The sequence below is a fragment of the Danio rerio genome, chromosome 23 (genome assembly GCF_049306965.1).
Source record: "Danio rerio strain Tuebingen ecotype United States chromosome 23, GRCz12tu, whole genome shotgun sequence".
Lineage (NCBI taxonomy): Eukaryota > Metazoa > Chordata > Actinopteri > Cypriniformes > Danionidae > Danio > Danio rerio.
The window spans coordinates 16,234,182-16,251,488 of record NC_133198.1 but is presented as its reverse complement, the minus strand read 5'-3'; the positions used below and the strand labels follow the sequence as shown (position 1 = coordinate 16,251,488).

General features: G+C 40.2%; 1 protein-coding gene and 1 long non-coding RNA gene across 6 annotated transcripts in view; one reads left to right on the top strand and one right to left on the bottom strand.

Annotated features, from left to right (window-relative positions):
* Window positions 1-17,307, bottom strand: part of slc2a4rg (SLC2A4 regulator) — a 147,953-nt gene that overhangs the window by 28,490 nt on the left and 102,156 nt on the right. For 4 of the 5 annotated variants that reach the window (XR_012398872.1, XR_012398873.1, XM_005162014.6 and 1 more), the window contains exon 4: window positions 13,716-13,951. Coding sequence is in view for 2 of the 5 variants with exons in the window: in XM_005162014.6 (XP_005162071.3) it covers window positions 13,716-13,951 (236 nt within the window). In the remaining 3 variants the exon portion in view is untranslated. Of the gene's footprint in view, window positions 1-1,955; window positions 4,744-6,763; window positions 7,167-12,694; window positions 13,952-17,307 lie in introns of those variants that run through there. The other variant, XR_012398874.1, reaches the window with a different exon arrangement.
* On the top strand, window positions 33-16,774 carry LOC141380590 (uncharacterized). Its single transcript, XR_012398875.1, has 3 exons — window positions 33-159; window positions 2,609-2,731; window positions 13,795-16,774. It is a non-coding gene; the product is annotated as an uncharacterized lncRNA (long non-coding RNA).

Below are 17,307 nucleotides of genomic sequence, written 5' to 3'. Positions count from 1 at the left end.
CTGGACATTAACTTTGCAGGGATATGGCAAGTAAGCAATTACATACTAGTATTAACAAGTCTTTAAGCAAACATTTACTCCAATGTGTTACTCTGTTGATGTCCACAGGAAGCGTCTTGATTTAAATGTGATTTTTGCTTTTGTGTTCCAAAATTTAAGGTCAGTAAAATTTCTGTTAATTTTGACTCTAGTCATATTCTGTTAAAAATGACAGGCCAAATATGGTCTGATATTCAGTAAAGATCATCTTTGTGAAGATTTTGTACATTTCCTTAACATAACTTAAAGTATGCACTCAAAAATGGTTTGCTTCTTGATCAAATTACTTAAAATAAGCTGAAACAACACAACTCTTGATTCTTTTTTTGACAACTTAATTATTTTTATGTTCAATCCACTTAAATTTGTACATTAATTAACTTAATTAATTCATGCTGTCACAAAACAAATCAATTATGTGGAATAAGGCATTTTTTAAAGAGTAAGAACTTAAGTTAGACAACTTTAAAGGAGATTATAATCATTTGTTTAGATATTTCTGCATATATGTTTTGAACACTCAGATTCCAGACATTAAGTAGTATAATGACTGTGAAATTATCATAGCACAACAAATCATACATCAATGAACATTTATTCAGCTTCAGATTATGCCTTAAAATATGTACCATTACACACTGAAAAAAAAAATTGTCGAATTAACATAAAAAATATGTACATCGGTTGCACATAATAAAGTTATGTTTATTAAACATTATTTTTTTTAATATTTTCAATTAAATTGTTTTTTTATGTTCAGGCTACATAATTTAACTTTGATTAAATAACATGACTTTTATATGTTCAAACCACACCATTTCTTTACAATTAAAGAACATGATTTTTATATGCTTAAACTACATCATTTATTTATTAAATAACATGATTTTATTTGTTCAAATTACATAATTTCCTTTTAGATTAAAGAACTTGAACAACAAGTTATGCTTGTTAAATTAACATGGCATATTGTAAATATTAACATGACAGAATGCTATGGGCTGACACATCTACAGTTTTTATTCAGCAGAGATGCCTTAAATTAATGAAAGATTTATAACATTACAAAAGGTTCGCATTCAAATAAATGCTGTACACTGAACTTTTTGTTCTTCAAAAAAATCCTGAATATATATATATATATATATATATATATATATATATATATATATATATATATATATATATATATATATATATATATATATATATATATATATATATATCAGTGTCCACAAAAATATAAGCAGTACAACACTAATAATACACTGTATGCAGGGTTCCACACCATTCATTCATGTTGCCCTAACACAAACCCTAAGTAAACTTAAGTTACCTTAATTTAAGTGGACTGAACATAAAACAATAAATAAAAATCTCAACAATTGTGTTGTTTTAGCTCGATTAGCTAAGTAGTTTGAACAAGTAAGAAAAACGCTATATTTTTGGAGTGTAAGTAATAATAATTAGCACTAGATCATAATATTATAATGCTTTCTTCTCAAGGACCACGTGACACTGACTAGACTAGAGCATTGATGCTGAAAATTTAACTTCGCATCACAGAAGTAAAGTGCACTTCATGAATATTTTTATCCATTTTTCACTGAATATATGTCATTTATGTGGTGCATTTGAACAAAACTGATCTATTAAACAGATATACTTATCAAAATAATATTTTAGTCTAAATATATATATATATATATATATATATATATATATATATATATATATATATATATATATATATATATATATATATATATAATTTCTGTAATTTTGATTAAATAAATAAGTCTTGGGAAGCAGAAAAATCTATATAATATACAACAAACAGATCAAGTCGTACTGCAAAACATTCCCTTTATATACAGTTGAAGTCAGAATTAACTTGGATTTTTTTTTCTTTTTTTAAATATTTCCCAAATGATGTTTAACAGAGCAAGGAAATCTTTAAAGTATGTCTGAGTATATCTTTTCTTCTTCTTGTCTTATTTGTTTTATTTCGGCTAAAATAAAAGCAATAAAAAATTTTTAAAATCATTTTAAGGTAAAAATTAATAACCCCTTTAAGTAAATTTTTTTTACAGAACAAACCATTGTTATACAATAACTTGCCTAATTACCCTAACCTGCCTAGTTAACCTAATTAACCTAGTTAAGCCTTTAAATGTCACTTTAAGCTGTGTAGAAGTGTCTTGAAAAATATCTAGTCAAATATAATTTACTGTCATCATGGCAAAGATCAAAGAAATCAGTTAATTCAATTCAGTTCAATTATTATGAGTTATTATTTAAAACTATTACGTATAAAAAATCTGTTGAAAAAAAAATCTTCTCTCCGTTAAATAGAAATTGGGGGGAAAAATAAACAGGGGGCTAATAATTTAGGGGGGCTAATAATTCTGACTTCAACTGTGTCTGAAATCACTTAAGGAAGCTTTTTCCATCCAATGACTTTCCCCGTCCTGTATCTGCAGTTGCACATATGGCATCAGAGTTGAGAAATATTCTGAATCAAAAAACATCTGAATAAACATTTTTTCACTCTTCTCCTTTTCTTTAGAGAGAGGCGTGCAGTCCTGACAGAATCCATGTTTACAAAATCCTGCACTGGGGAACAGTGTGGAAAACGTGTATTACTGCGTGTGACGTGTATCGCTGTGAAAGCATAAACCTGAGTGGATCTGTAAGAGCACACACATGCATGCGCACACGCACCCAAGCATGCACGCACACACATTTCGTTTTGACATAAGATTGTTTTGCTCACCCCATTGGTGGATTATATTGCATGTTTTAAGGTAAAAACTTACTGAATTTTGGCACATCATTTCTTAAAACAAGACCATATTTTCGCTTGACTAGAAAATGCTTCTTAGTTTAAGAATCTTTAGCTATTTGGACTAGAAACAAGACCAAAAATCAAAGAAAGAAAAGCATTTTTTGAAGTGAAAAAAAATAAGAGAACAGTCCATCACTTTCTGATGCACAAAAGTGGCAAGACTCATTGTACTTGTGTTGATGAGTTTAATAGACTTCTAAACTGACTAAAGGAACATGGGTGAGTTTATTGAACAGTGATGCTATTACCCTAATGTGCAGAAATAAAGTATCAGAAATAACATATCAACACATCATGGAACGTATACCATACAGTAGGCCTAGCATGATATCTATTTTTTAATATATTGCACCAAAATATATTGCTCTAAACGATATTGATGTCATTTTAAGACCATGTTATGCCACTCATTAATGCCAGAATGACAATATAAAATCTTCATAATGCAACTCTTTCAAAGAACACATCATATTTTATTTTTAAGAATATATCATTTATAGTCTTTTCAACAGTTAAATAATTAGGCATTGGAGTCAGAATGTGAAAATGCATATCCTAAATAAATAATAATAAATGTTAACAAACTCGTGCAAGGTAAAAAGTAACAGAGGCTAAGATATCTGCTACCAGATATATTTTCCATCATCAGACACCCACAGAAAAATATACTAGTAATTTATAGTAGATACAGTGTTTTTTAACCATACTGAGACCTTCAATAGAGATTTAGAAATTGCACACTGATCTAAAATGTTGCTAAAATAGTTTTTATTTTTTTTATGTAACACAGTCTCTAAGACAACACGAGTCTCTCACAGAAATCACAAGTTTCCCACGGATATCCCGAGTCTCTCCTGGACATCCAATCCAGGCTTATTCAGAAAACGTACCGCTATATACTTTTCTGGAGAGCGCTAAATATGTCCCAGGAGGTACAATATTTTGCAGTTTTCGTTTTCGTGAATCCACCAGAGGCGGCTGTGAATGCTTTTTGAGATCTTGTTTTTCTCATGAGGCCGCTGTTGACTGACTAACTGACTAAATGACTGACCCACCCTCCTTCTTTCCTAAACCCAACCAATAGTGTTTTCAAAAGCACCGATTGAACTGACCACCCACCTCCCTAAACCCAACCATCAGTTTTAAAAAGCAGTCAAGAAAAAGAGAAGCCCTCGCGGTAGCCTGATTTTTACCACATTTTCAGATGTTACTACATTCTGACCCTGTTGTTTACTTGTTTATTTTATTTTTTGGCTTCTGTTTTTGTATCACCAGCTTTCAGGAAATGTAGTTTCTTAGTTGTTATAACCAAAAACTATAGAATACACAAGTGGTGTCACTCGTATAGCTTTGAATGAGGAAAAATGTAATGGTCAGTATGGATGCTCTAGCAAAGGAAGCTTCGCTTTCAAGTAAAGGAGCCAATCACTGATTGCTATAGGCTGATATTTCTCTGGGGAGTGGGCTCAATCCAGACGTGTGTGTTTCTGCAGCTTCCTTGTTGTGAACCATACATCTCAGCTAATACTTGCCTCACAGATAAAAAACTTGAGAAAAACATGAGAAAAACATCTAGATCTCTAGGTTATTATAGTTAACAAAAACAAATAAAAAAAAAACAAAAAATAGAATTGAAAAAAAACTTTTCGTTACCTGAAATAAAAATTAAAACGAGTTTAAAAACTGAACTGAAAGAACTGAAACTGTATTGTGTACATACAAAACTAACTAAAATTAAAGCAAAAATGTCCTTTATTTTTGTTTTTGTAAATGTATGTAATACATAAACCTACTGTAAGCCTTTTAGAAGTAAATCTATTTACTTTGCGCTGCCAGGTGGTTGACCATTACTGGACCTTAAGCTGCTTTTCCACTATCGTGCCAAACCGTTCTAAGAACACTTCGGTACGGTTACGGTTGTTTCTCCACTGAGCCTGGAACGGCGCGGCACGATTACAAACCGTTCTCAGCCCGGAATTCTCGGCACGGTTAGACAACCGTGCTGAACTGTGCTGACAGATTCTGTGTGTTGACGTCGCGACTCGGTTGCTAAGCTACCACAGCTGGCTCAGCAGAAGCGCGCTAGTCATCAGACATCCTCAATAAACTACAGTACATTTAATATAAAATAACGATCCAGGTCTAAACGATACAGTTTGAAAAGGGTGGATGATTTCCTAAATTAATGATGTTAGTGGTTCGTATGGGATCGTATGGGATGAGAGCATAGAGCAGTCTCTGGCAGAGAAGTGAATAACTCATCACATTCTTACGAAGATATTTTATTCATTAACGTTATTATTTTATTGACTTGAATACAGACCTACTTCGCCTGCTGAATGTGAGTTTATTGCACGCAGCGCTGTATTTCACAGCACAAAACTCGCTCTGATCTGGGAGAAACATGCCAGCGACTTGCGCTGCTGACTTTTTTTCCTGCTGCGCATCGAATAAAGCGAATAAAGTCACGCTTAGCATCGTCGATGTCCAAATTCCACAACAACATCACGATATATATATCCATGGAACACGAACTTGCAGACTCTTTTAACAACGAGGAAATAATTGCACTTTTTAATTCAAAGCCAGGACAGCGTGTTAATACCGGCGAGACCACCTGAAGGACGTCGTGTTGTAATGTCGGCCGTCCAAAAGACTTTGCTTGAAAGCTTTTCGGAGCGGCACTGTAACTGTCCAAGGTACTGTTGTATGATTTATATTATAGCATATGCACTAATAAACAAGTCAAAAGAATGAATGAATTAAATAAATATGGATTCTTAAATGTCAGAATTGCTTTTCCTCAAAAAATATCAATACGTTTTGACAAATGTTTTATAAAAATAAAATGAGCATTTTTATCATTTCAGCTATAGGCAATTATATGATTCAATTATACATAAGTTATATGACATTTATGAGGCATGTATGTTTCTGTGTTTTAGTTTTTTTGTGGTGATCTTTATATAGGCTAGCTACGCAAATATTTTCTAAAACGTCTAGCAATAATTCGCCTACAGCTTGTTAGTTAATATGAACACAAAAATAATTATTATAATAAAAATAAAATGATCAAAATAAAAAGATAATAGAGCAGCATTTTGCTAAATATAATAGTGCTTTAAATGCTTTAAATCCTGCAATATACGTGTTGTTTCATATTCGTTTTTATTTTCACTTGCTGCATTCGTTATTTAATGTTTAAATACTAAAACAAATAACAGCCATCGCTTAACTGGTTTCATTTTACCATCAAAATGTAGTATATTTTATATCATTATCAACTTTTGATATAAAAACGCAGTGTAATTTAATTAATTGTTAAAAATGAAATAATTTATGTGCTGTGTTTTTATTTTATTTTATTTTATTTTTTTAATTATATTTCTGCCACTATAATACAAATGCACTATTTTTGTTGTCTTATCATTGTTTATTTTTCTGTTATGTTCAGAGATTTTAAATATTATTTATTTCCCCTCCAATTATTTTTAATCATCACGTTACATTTTGGTAATTTTCCCTCCAAATAAAATTTAGCCAGAGCTGCGCAACATATAAATAAATAAGGGTGCACATTTAGCACCCCTATTTCATAGAGCGGCATAACAGTGTTTAGTCACATGGTTGCTTTTGCTTTTATGAAAAAAAATAAATAAATAGTTTCGGCTCTTATTTAACTTTAGTTGAACAAAGGGAGCCGTTTACATTGCGTTACCAAGGCAACTACTGATGCGTTTTGTGTAATGTTTTAAAGAGCTTTGTCGCAGCACGACAGTGGAAAATGAAACCGTATCCGTGCTGTCTGGCCCGGTTTGGCACGGAATGGAACAGTTCTGTTTAAAGAACGATTCAGCACGATAGTGGAAAAGCGGCTTTAAAGTCTGTAATCCTGATGCCATTGGCCAGATCAAGCCGGACCTCCTTAGGTCAGACCTGCTGTTGCTCCCTCAACAAAAACAATGGCCGGACAAGCAGTAGCACGGGGACAGCATTGAATACAACCAGAGCAGACACTTAAAAGTATAAACTCATTTGTGCCCAATAATAGGTTTCATTTCTGTATTAGTGATCGTGAACGAATTGTTATTTTTAACCGGATCTTCTAAGTAAACTGGTTGAACCAATTCACCAAATCGAACTGAATCATTTGATACAATTCAGCACTTTTCCACAAACAACTTACATTTTACAAGCTTATTACTCCCCTCTGTCCTGAAATAAACCAATATATACTGAGTTATTCAGTTATTAGAACAGTACACGAGAAGCGGTGAACCTTCGAGGTTACAGAAGTAACCCTTCGTTCCCCGAGGAGGGGAACGGAAGTGCCATAGAGTGGATTGAATGAATCCACGAAATGGGAGGATTCGGTTCAGAAGCCGCTTGTCTGAAAGAGTATTGAACAGGCCAATGAATGCAATGAATTGGCAGCGTAAGCTTGCACAGGTGTACTTCATTGCCAATTATCCCAGCATATAAGCACACCTGGAGCGAGCAGACGCCATCCTTTTAAGCTGAAGAGACTTTCAAACAGCTAAGGGACAGCCATTATGGCGATGGAGTATGGCACTTCCGTTCCCCTCCTCGGGGAACGAAGGGTTACTTCTGTAACCTCGAACTTTCCCCTGCGGTTGGGGAACTTCAGTGCCATAGAGTGGATTGATTGAAATGGGAGAAGTATGGAAAGCGCCATAATGACTGCACCTTACCAACGCCCCCGATGAGGGGATTGTCAAGCAAGCGTGACGCACCCACATCATGGGAGGCTCGGTCCTCCAACGTGTCCCTGGCCCTAATTTATCCTACTTCAACAGAAGTTTTACGGATTTAGATATATTTTTGGGAAGTCGTGAGCATCTAGATAATTCTAGGAAAATACGACAGTACGTTGGGAAGCGTGCAATCCCGATAGGGAGGACGCTGCGGAGGCCATCCGTTACCCAAGGGGGGATAGATGGCAGAATTTACATATGGACTAGCCCTAAAAAGGGGGAGTACGCATAGCAAAAGAATGGTTAGCGGGGAGGGAAGACACGGGTCCGCCCAGGGGGGGACTTAACCGTGGCGGAATAAGCATATGGGATCGCCTAGTGGGGATCACGCATAGCAGGCACCTTTACCCAAAACGCGGGCTGACCAGCGGGCAGACCTACAACGTAGTGGGCCAGCAAGTGACTCCTCCGCTGAGTCAGTGCTGGGGGCCACGGAGGAATCTGCAGGGCTCACCTGATGGGGAACTTTACTGACAGATAAAAACGCGCACGTATCTCCGTGTTAGGGAAAATGGCGCAGCAAGCGTGTTTCAACACCCTACCGAATTGTTTCCTCAATCACCAAGGGTCACCTAATACCCTTGAGGAAACCGGCTCCACTCGCAGATGGTAAAACCTTGCAAATGTGTTGGGTGTCACCCAGCCCGCAGCTCTACAGATGTCTGTTAGCGCTCTCGGGGGACGCGGCTCATCTCGGCTCTGATAGTGAAAGAAAGGCATCCACAATCTAGTGGGAACTTATTTCGGTACGGCACTTCCCTGCTGCCGACCGCTATAACAGACGAAGAGCTGCTCAGATGATGTAAACTCTGAGTGCGGTCCGGATAATACGCAAAATGCGAACTGGACAATAAAGAAGGGCTGGGTCTGCCTCCTCCGAGGGCAGCGCTTGCAGGCTCACTACCTCGTATTAAAACGGAGTGGTAGGAACCTTGGGCACATATCGCGGGCGGGGTCTCAGGACGTGAGAGAAAGCCAGCCCAATTACAGGCATGAGTCATTGACCGAAAAATGCCTCCGGGTCCCCGACACTCTAATCGATATCAACGCGACCAGCAGAGCTGTCTTCAGGGACAGAAAGATACTGAGTTGAGGATCGAAGGGATCTGACGCGGCTTGTGTAGCGAGGGCGAGATCCTAAGAGGGCATGAGAGGGGGCGGGTGGATTAATTCGCTTAACGCCCCTGAGGAACCGGATGATGAGGTTATGCGTTCCCACGGTGCTGCCAGCCACCGCGTTATGAGAGCGGAGATGGCAGCCACGTAACCTTGAGTGTGGAGGGCGACAGCCTGCTCTCCAACTTCTCTCGGCGTAAAGAAAGCACAACGCTGATCTGGCAGATTACGGGGGTCTTCTCAGCGAGAGACACACCATTCAGTGAATAGACTCCACGTCAGGGCATAGGCGCGCTCGGGGAGGGGGCTCTAGCCCGAGTGACGGTATTAGCCACCAATCGGAGGTTACCTAAGTCTTCCTCGCGTCTAAAAATCTCCAAAGATCGGCGAGGGTGCCAGGTGGTGCCCTGTCCCTGAGAGAGTAGGTGCTCTCTCGAAGGGACCGCCAGGGGAGGGCTATCGCGAGGGAGAGCTCTGACATCCAGGTCCGGTTGAGCCAGAGGGGCGCAACCAGCAACCTGTTCCTCGTCCTCCCTGACCTTGCACAGTAACTGCGCGAGCAGGCTCACTGGGGGAAACGCGTATTTGCGCGTGCCCCGAGGCCAGCTGTAAGCCAGTGCATCCGTGCCGAGAGCACTCGGTCAGGGAAAGAACAACTGGCAATGAGCAATCTCGGGGGAAGCAACAGATCGATCTGGGCTTCCCCGAATCGCGCCCATATCAGCTGAACAGACTCGGGGTGGAGTCTCCATTCTCCAGGACGCAAGGCTGCCGTGAGAGCGCATTGGCTGCACGGTTGAGCTTGCCTGAATATGAATGGCGTGCAGCGATTTCAGCCGCGGATGACTCCAGAGGAGCAGACGGCGGGCGAGCTGAGACATGCGGCGAGAGCGCATACCCCCTATACGGCTGATATACGCTACCGCCGCCGTACTATCCGTCCTGACCAGCACGTGTTGCCGCTCCAGCACCGGAAAAAAACGGTGGAGAGCGAGGAACACTGCCAACAGCTCCAGGCGATATGCCAATGCAACTGGGTACCTTTTCACAGGTCCGCAGCCGCATGCCCGCAACGCACAGCCCCCCAGCCCGTGTTGGAACCGTCTGCTGAAACGACAACAAGACTGGACGCCTGTTCTAGAGACACCCAGGCCTGTAGGAAGGAGGGGTCGCTCCAAGGGCTGAGGGCGCGGCGACACAGCGCAGTAACAGAGACTCGGTGTGCGCGAGCGTGCCATGCGCGTCTGGGGACTCGATCGTGAAGCCAGTGCTGAAGTGGTCTCATATAGAATAATCCGAGTGGCATGAAGCGGCTGCGGATGCCATATGCCCCAGGAGCCTCTGAAATAGTTTCAGTGGGACCACTATTTTACTGTCGAGCTCTCTCAGACAGTACAGCATCAGCTGAGCACGCTCTCCGGAGAGGCGCGCTGCCATGGTGACCGAGTCCAGCTCCAGCCCGAGAGAAGAGATCCTCTGCACGGGGGCGAGTTTGCTCTTTTCTCGGTTGACCTGAAACCCCCACAGGTGGAAGTGCCAGAGCACTTTGTCTCTGTGCATAATCAATTGCTCCGAGAGAGGGCAAAAATCAGCCAGTCGTAAAGAAATCGAGTATGCAGATGCCCGCGAGCCGAAGGGGCGCTGAGGCACCCTCCGCGGGCTTGGTGAGGACCCGCGGAGACAGAGAGAGCCCGAAGGGGAGGGCTTTGTATTGCCAAGCTCGACCTTCAAACGCAAACCGCAGAAACTGACGGTGGCGAGGAAGAGTGGAGACATGGAAATACGCGTCCATCAGGTCTAATGCTGCAGACCAACGCAGAGGACGAACGCACCGGAGGATGCGCTTCTGCGTGAGCATTCTGAACGGCAGCTTGTGCAGGCAGCGGTTCAAAACGCGCAGATCTAGGATTGGCCGTGACCCACCGCTCTTTTTGGGCACGATGAAGTGTGGGCTGTAAAACCCGCTCTCCATCTCGGCTGGAGGGAGCGGCTCGATTGCATCCTTCGCCAGGAGGACAGCAATCTCCTCTCGCAAGACAGGGGCGGACAGGGGGCTGACCCTGGTGAATACACACCCGCGACTTGGGGGGTCGTTTCGCGAACTGAATCGCATAGCCGAGTCTGATTGTGCGTATGAGCCACCGCGAAGAGCTGGCCCGCGCTAACCAGGCAGGCAGAGCTCCCGCTAATGGACTCATCGCTACAATCGCTGACGTACCAGCAGTGGGGCAGCGCGGAGTGGGTGTGCTGATCCGGGAAGCTCGCGGGTCCCACGGAAAAGCTGGAGGTGAGATATTTGCTCTCACTCCGAACCCGAGCTCCGGAGGGGAGGCTCGAGGGGTGGGAGAAAGGAGACCGTCCTCCCAGCGCTCGTGAGCCACTGGCGAAACGCACCGAATCTGCAAGCTAGAAAGCATAGCGTCCCAGACTGGCAGATTTCGGGCTGTCACATCTGGGGAAGTAAAAAGTGCCCTTTCATAATGTTTTCATGGCAGTAAAAAGTGCCGTTGGAAATGGGGCCCCGCCCTCCAGCGGGGAAAGAGCAAGTTCCCTCTTCTCCAGATGGCCTGTCCCAGGGACGCTTCGCGGTCCGTTGCCAGACTTAGCGGCGTTCTGGGCAGGGGGGCTGCCTGCTTCCGAGGTGCCCGACGTGCTCGCTTCGCCAGAGGCGTGTGCGGGGGCGGAGCAGCTCTCGTAGGCGGGCGCCTTCGGCGAGGAGCAGGTATGAATGGCACGGCGGGCGGAGCGGGCTACGGACCGCCGATAAGACATCACCCACCAACTGCTCTCTCACCGCCTTGAATTCCTGGGTGAATTCACAGACGGTGTCGCCGAACATGGCTTGGGATATGGGGAAAGTCAAGAAAGCGGACTTTGTCGACTTCGCGCATATCAGCCAGGGGTGGCGCTCCTGGATCACTAATGTGGACATCGTCCTCCCCAACGCACACGCAGCGGACGGAAGCAGCCCGGGAAAGCACGGCTAACATGTCCGTTTCAGGATCCGTAGTGACAGCGCTCACCAGCCCGAAGGGGGCGAGCGGGTCTGGATCATCATCGGACAATGAAAGCCCACCCTCCGATGCCGCGGTGGACGTCTGGTCTCCGGTGTCATCGGGCGTAAGGGCTACCATCTGTTAGACGGATCGCTTCCCCCGCCCGAAGCTTGGATGGAGCGCTTAGAGGAGCGGGAGGTCCGCGGGCCTGTGGGCGACGGATTATCTCTCGCTGAAACCCTCAGATCTGCCCGAGTGCCCGCTGCAGAGCAGGGGACAACTGGGGTGGTTCGCCCTTTTGCAAAGGCTAGCCGCGATCTTTACTGCGCAACAGTCATGGCATCGCAATGATGACATGAACTGCCCGCGAGCAGCGCATTAACATGCTGGACCCCCCAGACATGAAACGCGGTGCTCGTGCCCATCATCCGAGGACAGGAAACCACCGCATCCAGAAACGCACAGTCGGAGCGCCGTCCTGAAAAGGACGTGCTGCACGACTGTGTTGCTCTTTCTGTGAAGTTTGCAACTTTATACGCACCGCTCTGGAGGACCGGACCCAAAGAACGCCAGGCAAGGGAGAAACCCAGCTCGACCGTCTGCCGCTGCGTGTACACACTCTGGACCGGGAGAATGCTCTCGTTCGCTCAGAATCGCTGGTCACAGCAGGAGGAACCCTCATCGACTCGATCAGAAAGTCTCTGAAGCGAAAAGGATGGCGTCTGCTCGCTCCAGGTGTGCTTATATGCTGGGATAATTGGCAATGAAGTACACCTGTGCAAGCTTACGCTGACAATTCATTGCATTCATTGGCCCGTTCAATACTCTTTCAGACAAGCGGCTTCTGAACCGAATCCTCCCATTTCGTGGATTCAATCAATCCACTCTATGGCACTGAAGTTCCCCAACCGAAGGGGAACCAATAATACTGCGCATGCGCAAATTAGTGAACTAAACACAAACAGTACATGACAGCCTGTTAAGACTGAATCAATCTTGACCGACTGCAGCGCGGGTAAACTGAAGGATTAAATAAGAAGACCAGGCGAAACTCAAGTTTATTTCAAAACAGAAAGTCTAATGGAATTTAAATAAGTGAATCATTCTTCGGTTGGGTTGCAAAACGTAACTCTAATAAACTTTTCAGATCATGGCGATGCTTTAACTGACTGAAATTATGATTGCTGACTACGTGTTAAGTCCTAACCTGTCAACATTAATTTTAATAAAAGATCTGGTTCGCGTTAAAGATCCTGTGTACTACTGTGTATCAAACATCAGAAGCAGCCTTGCACAGGCTTGTAGATGGTAATGGTAGATTCTAGTGTTATTGTGTCTTTTGGTTGATTTTTTATTATACAATATTTATTCAGATGATTTTCAGTCTTACATCTAACAAATATCCTTATTTACAAAACTCAACAAACTAAAAAGTAAAATTAACACTAAAACTAATAAAAACTAAACTAAAACTAAGCAATTTCAAAATATAAAAATTAATAAAAACTAGTAAATCACCCTCTAAAAAAACTAATTAAAACTAACTGAATTTGATTGAATTGAAATGAAAAGTAAAACTAATGAACAATTCTAAACTATTTTAACCTTGATCTAGATAATACTTGAAATCTCTTTTAAATGAACCAACTACACTCTAAAAATGTCCTCTGGTTTTGTAACCAAAACTTGCTCTGTTAAACATAATTTGGAAAATATATATATAAAAAATAAGAAAAACTAAATTCTTTTTACAGACTATGACAGTTTGTAATATGCTTAAAACTGCTCCGTTTAGATTAATTTCAAATAGAACTAAGCACTAGGACTTTTTAAAGGCTATTTTCTAAACTTGATCTCTACTGTATGTGTGAAACACTGCATGCTGTTTTAAGGTTACTATAGTCCACTCTTTGTGTTTTACTCATATGACCTGACCCTTACCTTTCGTTTGCGAGGGATGGGGTCCTCGAACAGGAAGTGTGTGCTCTCACTCTCTTCATTGTTGTCGTCGCTCTGGCAGGACAGCAGGAAGCTCTTGCCCGTGTCATTGGAGAGCGGCGGTGATGGCGTGGAGGGCACTGATTGGTCACTGGCATCCCAACTCCAGTTTCCACTGGTGGAGCTGCTGTAGCTGGCAGACAGACTCTCTTTCCAGGCTTTACCAGCCAGATCTACACCTGAAGACGAGATCCAAATGCATTTAGGAGGCATCAAGCGCAAACAGACACAAAGAGTTGAAATGAAAGAAAACAATAGACAAAAACACACACATATAGAGTTGAAGTCAGAATTATGAGCACCTCTGTTTATTTTTTAACCCAATTTCTGTTTAACGGAGAGAAGATTTTTTTCAACACATTTCTAAACATAATAGTTTTAATAACCCATATTTAATAACTGATTTATTTTATCTTTGCCATGATGACAGTAAATAATATTTGACTAGATATTTTTCAAGACACTTCTACACAGCTTAAACTGACATTTAAAGGCTTAACTAGGTTAACTAGGTTTACTATGCAGGTTAGGGTAATTAGGGTAATTGTATAACCATGGTTTGTTCTGTAGACTATCAAAAATATTTATATAGCTTATAGGGGCTAAAAATTTTTACCTTAAAATGGTGTTTGAAAAATTAAAAACTTAAAACATTCAAAGGAAGGGTAATAATTCTGATTTCAACTGTATGTGAAGTCAAAATTATTAGCACTAGTGTGAAGTTTAAACTTTTAAAAAGACATATTTCCCAATTACTGTTTTTATGGAGAGATTTTTAATAACTAGATTACAGTGACAGAACATTATATTTTTCTATTGATTTTGCAAGCTACTAGCTTCCGCTTAAAGTTATGTTAACTAGACATTTTATATAATTAGGCAAGTTATTGGACAACAGTGGTTTGTTCTGTTAAAAACTAAAAACAAATATTTTTATAGTAACTAATTATATTAACCATCATTATTTGAAGTGAAGTATATTCATAAACACGGCTGATTCCACCAATTAGGCCATTCCTAACCCACTATAAAGAGCCAGGGTTTTTTCACTACAGTCATCTTCGATTTGAAGAGCCCCCCTTCCACCCCTACCTCTTCAACTTTCCCTCCATTGGGCAGCACACTGGCCCAGTGATTAGCACTGTTGTCTCACAGCAAGAACGTCACCGGTTCTAGTCCTTTAACAGGCCAGTGATCGTTTCTGTGTGTAGTTTGCATGTTCTTCCCGTGCTCGCGTGGGTTTTTCCCGGGTCCTCCGGTTTCCTCCCACATTCCAAAAACATGCACAAGTAAATTGATAAATCAAAATTTTGCACTACAGTTAATCTCCCACCCTGCAGCATATCTTTTCATAGCATTCAATTTTTAGTCATCAGTTTTTATCAAGCGGGAGTTGTCGAGATCTACCTGAGCTCAAGGCTCCCCTCTCGCCCTGCAAACGGGACCTTTGACCTTTGAGCTCAGGGCTCTCTCCTGGGACAGCATGCCAAACTTGCTTATAATCAATCATCAGCTAAGTGTGAACTCTTAAAACAGTGTTTATTTCAACTAAACTCAAAGAAATAAAACTTTCCCCAAAATAAAATAATATTATAGGAAATACTGTGAAAACTCCCTTGCTCTGTCACTTGCAAATATTAAAAAAATAAATAAATAAATAAAATTTCACAGGAGGACTAATATTTTTGCCTTTAACTGTATATCGTCACCTTGGAATTTTAAAGGTCTATTTGCGTTCTGAATGATTTTGAGATATTGAGCATCAAGGTTTTTGCATTCCATAGCAAACAGTATATGTGCAACATTTGTTTTTTAAATAAAAAGTTTTAAAATGTAAACAACTTAAAAAAAACAGCCCATAATGTAAATAAGTTGTCAATTAATAAGAATATGTCAAAAACTCAATTTTGACAAAAATGTCAAATAGAACCTTACAATTCTAAGGTGACAATATGTACACACAAAACTAAATATAACAATATATTTTGTATACTACAGAAATTGATATTTTTATATAAGGTTTTGATCCACTTCAAATGTTGACTACTGGATTTGTGTGTACATGTACTGTATGTGTGTATTAATCAGTACACCTAGTTTTTCTTGATTTGCCGAATTCAAAGCAAAATCAACAAAAAGTTGCAAACTTTTGCGATCCTGCAAAATGTTTAATTTATACACAAAATAATCACAATTAAAAAAAAATTAATCTCATAAAACATCAAATTCCAACCCACATAGTCAAATTACATTTTTTTCAGTTTGCAATTTATTGTTATACATGACTTCTAGTGTTTGACACGCTTTAGACTGCACAAGAAAATGTAAGCAAACATCTAACAAATAAAGCAATAGCACAAACAGAAAAACAAGCAGCTTACAATGATGGAGATTGGTTCAAGGATGACGGCTGCTGGATGTGACCGAATTGAAGGACATTATTTTTATGGCTGGTATTAAGTCAAATTGATAAGTGAAATCTTAGAAGGAAAAAGTAAGATCGTGGATAAAAATAAGAGTAATACAACCTTTTTAGATCTTGTCTTGACAAAAGACCAAAATAAAGAAGCTTTATTTTTGTTATCGCAAAGTTTTCAGCAAATTTCTGAGAATTACGACCACAATATCAGTCATTTTTATAGCAAAAAAATCACACACACACACACACACAAAAAAATAGGGGGTCTGATATTTATATGAACATAATAAAACGAAAAAAAAAAAACACAAAAGCCCAGAATACAAAAGTAAAGGTAAATTAAAACAAAACTAAAAGAAAAACACAAAATCTAAAATAAGCAAAACTAAATAAAGCTAAAAGAAAACAATTCAAAACCCAACAAAACACAGAAAAAAAAGCATGAATGAATGAATACACAATAATAAAGGCAATGCAAAAACAAAACAAAAATTAAATTTCATTAAAATAAAACATAAAAACAATAAAGCAACAACAACATTTCAAATAAAAAAACAATCAAAACACAAATTAAGTAATTACTAAACAGAAAGAAAACAATTAAATAAAAATAGAAAACAAAACACAAAAATATAACACTTATAAAAGCAAATGAACAACAACACAAGAGATACAACTTTGCATGTATAAAAAAATGAAATATAACAACTTGTAATCCATTACCAACAATATTAAAAGCTATATTAAAATATTAAAAAGTCAGAGGCTACAGGTCAATTTCCATGAGTGCAAATCATAGCTTTCATTCGGATATCTTTTCATCCACAGAATCCAGGAAATTTAGCATCACACCCAGTCTGAATAATATTAATATGTCTTCCCTTATTTCCTTGCTTTTAACTCTTCAGTCACATAGGAGTTAGTGTGGGCAGATAAAGAATACAACTTAAGCTGCACGCATCGCTGTGGATCTACATCAAACAACACACTGCCACTGTAATGTGTAACTCCATTGTTTTAATTCACCGACGCGTGCTAGACATTCATTTCAAAGCTTGTTTTGCTGCCTGTGGCATCGGTAGTCAAATAAATGTTTTATATATAGCAACACATGAC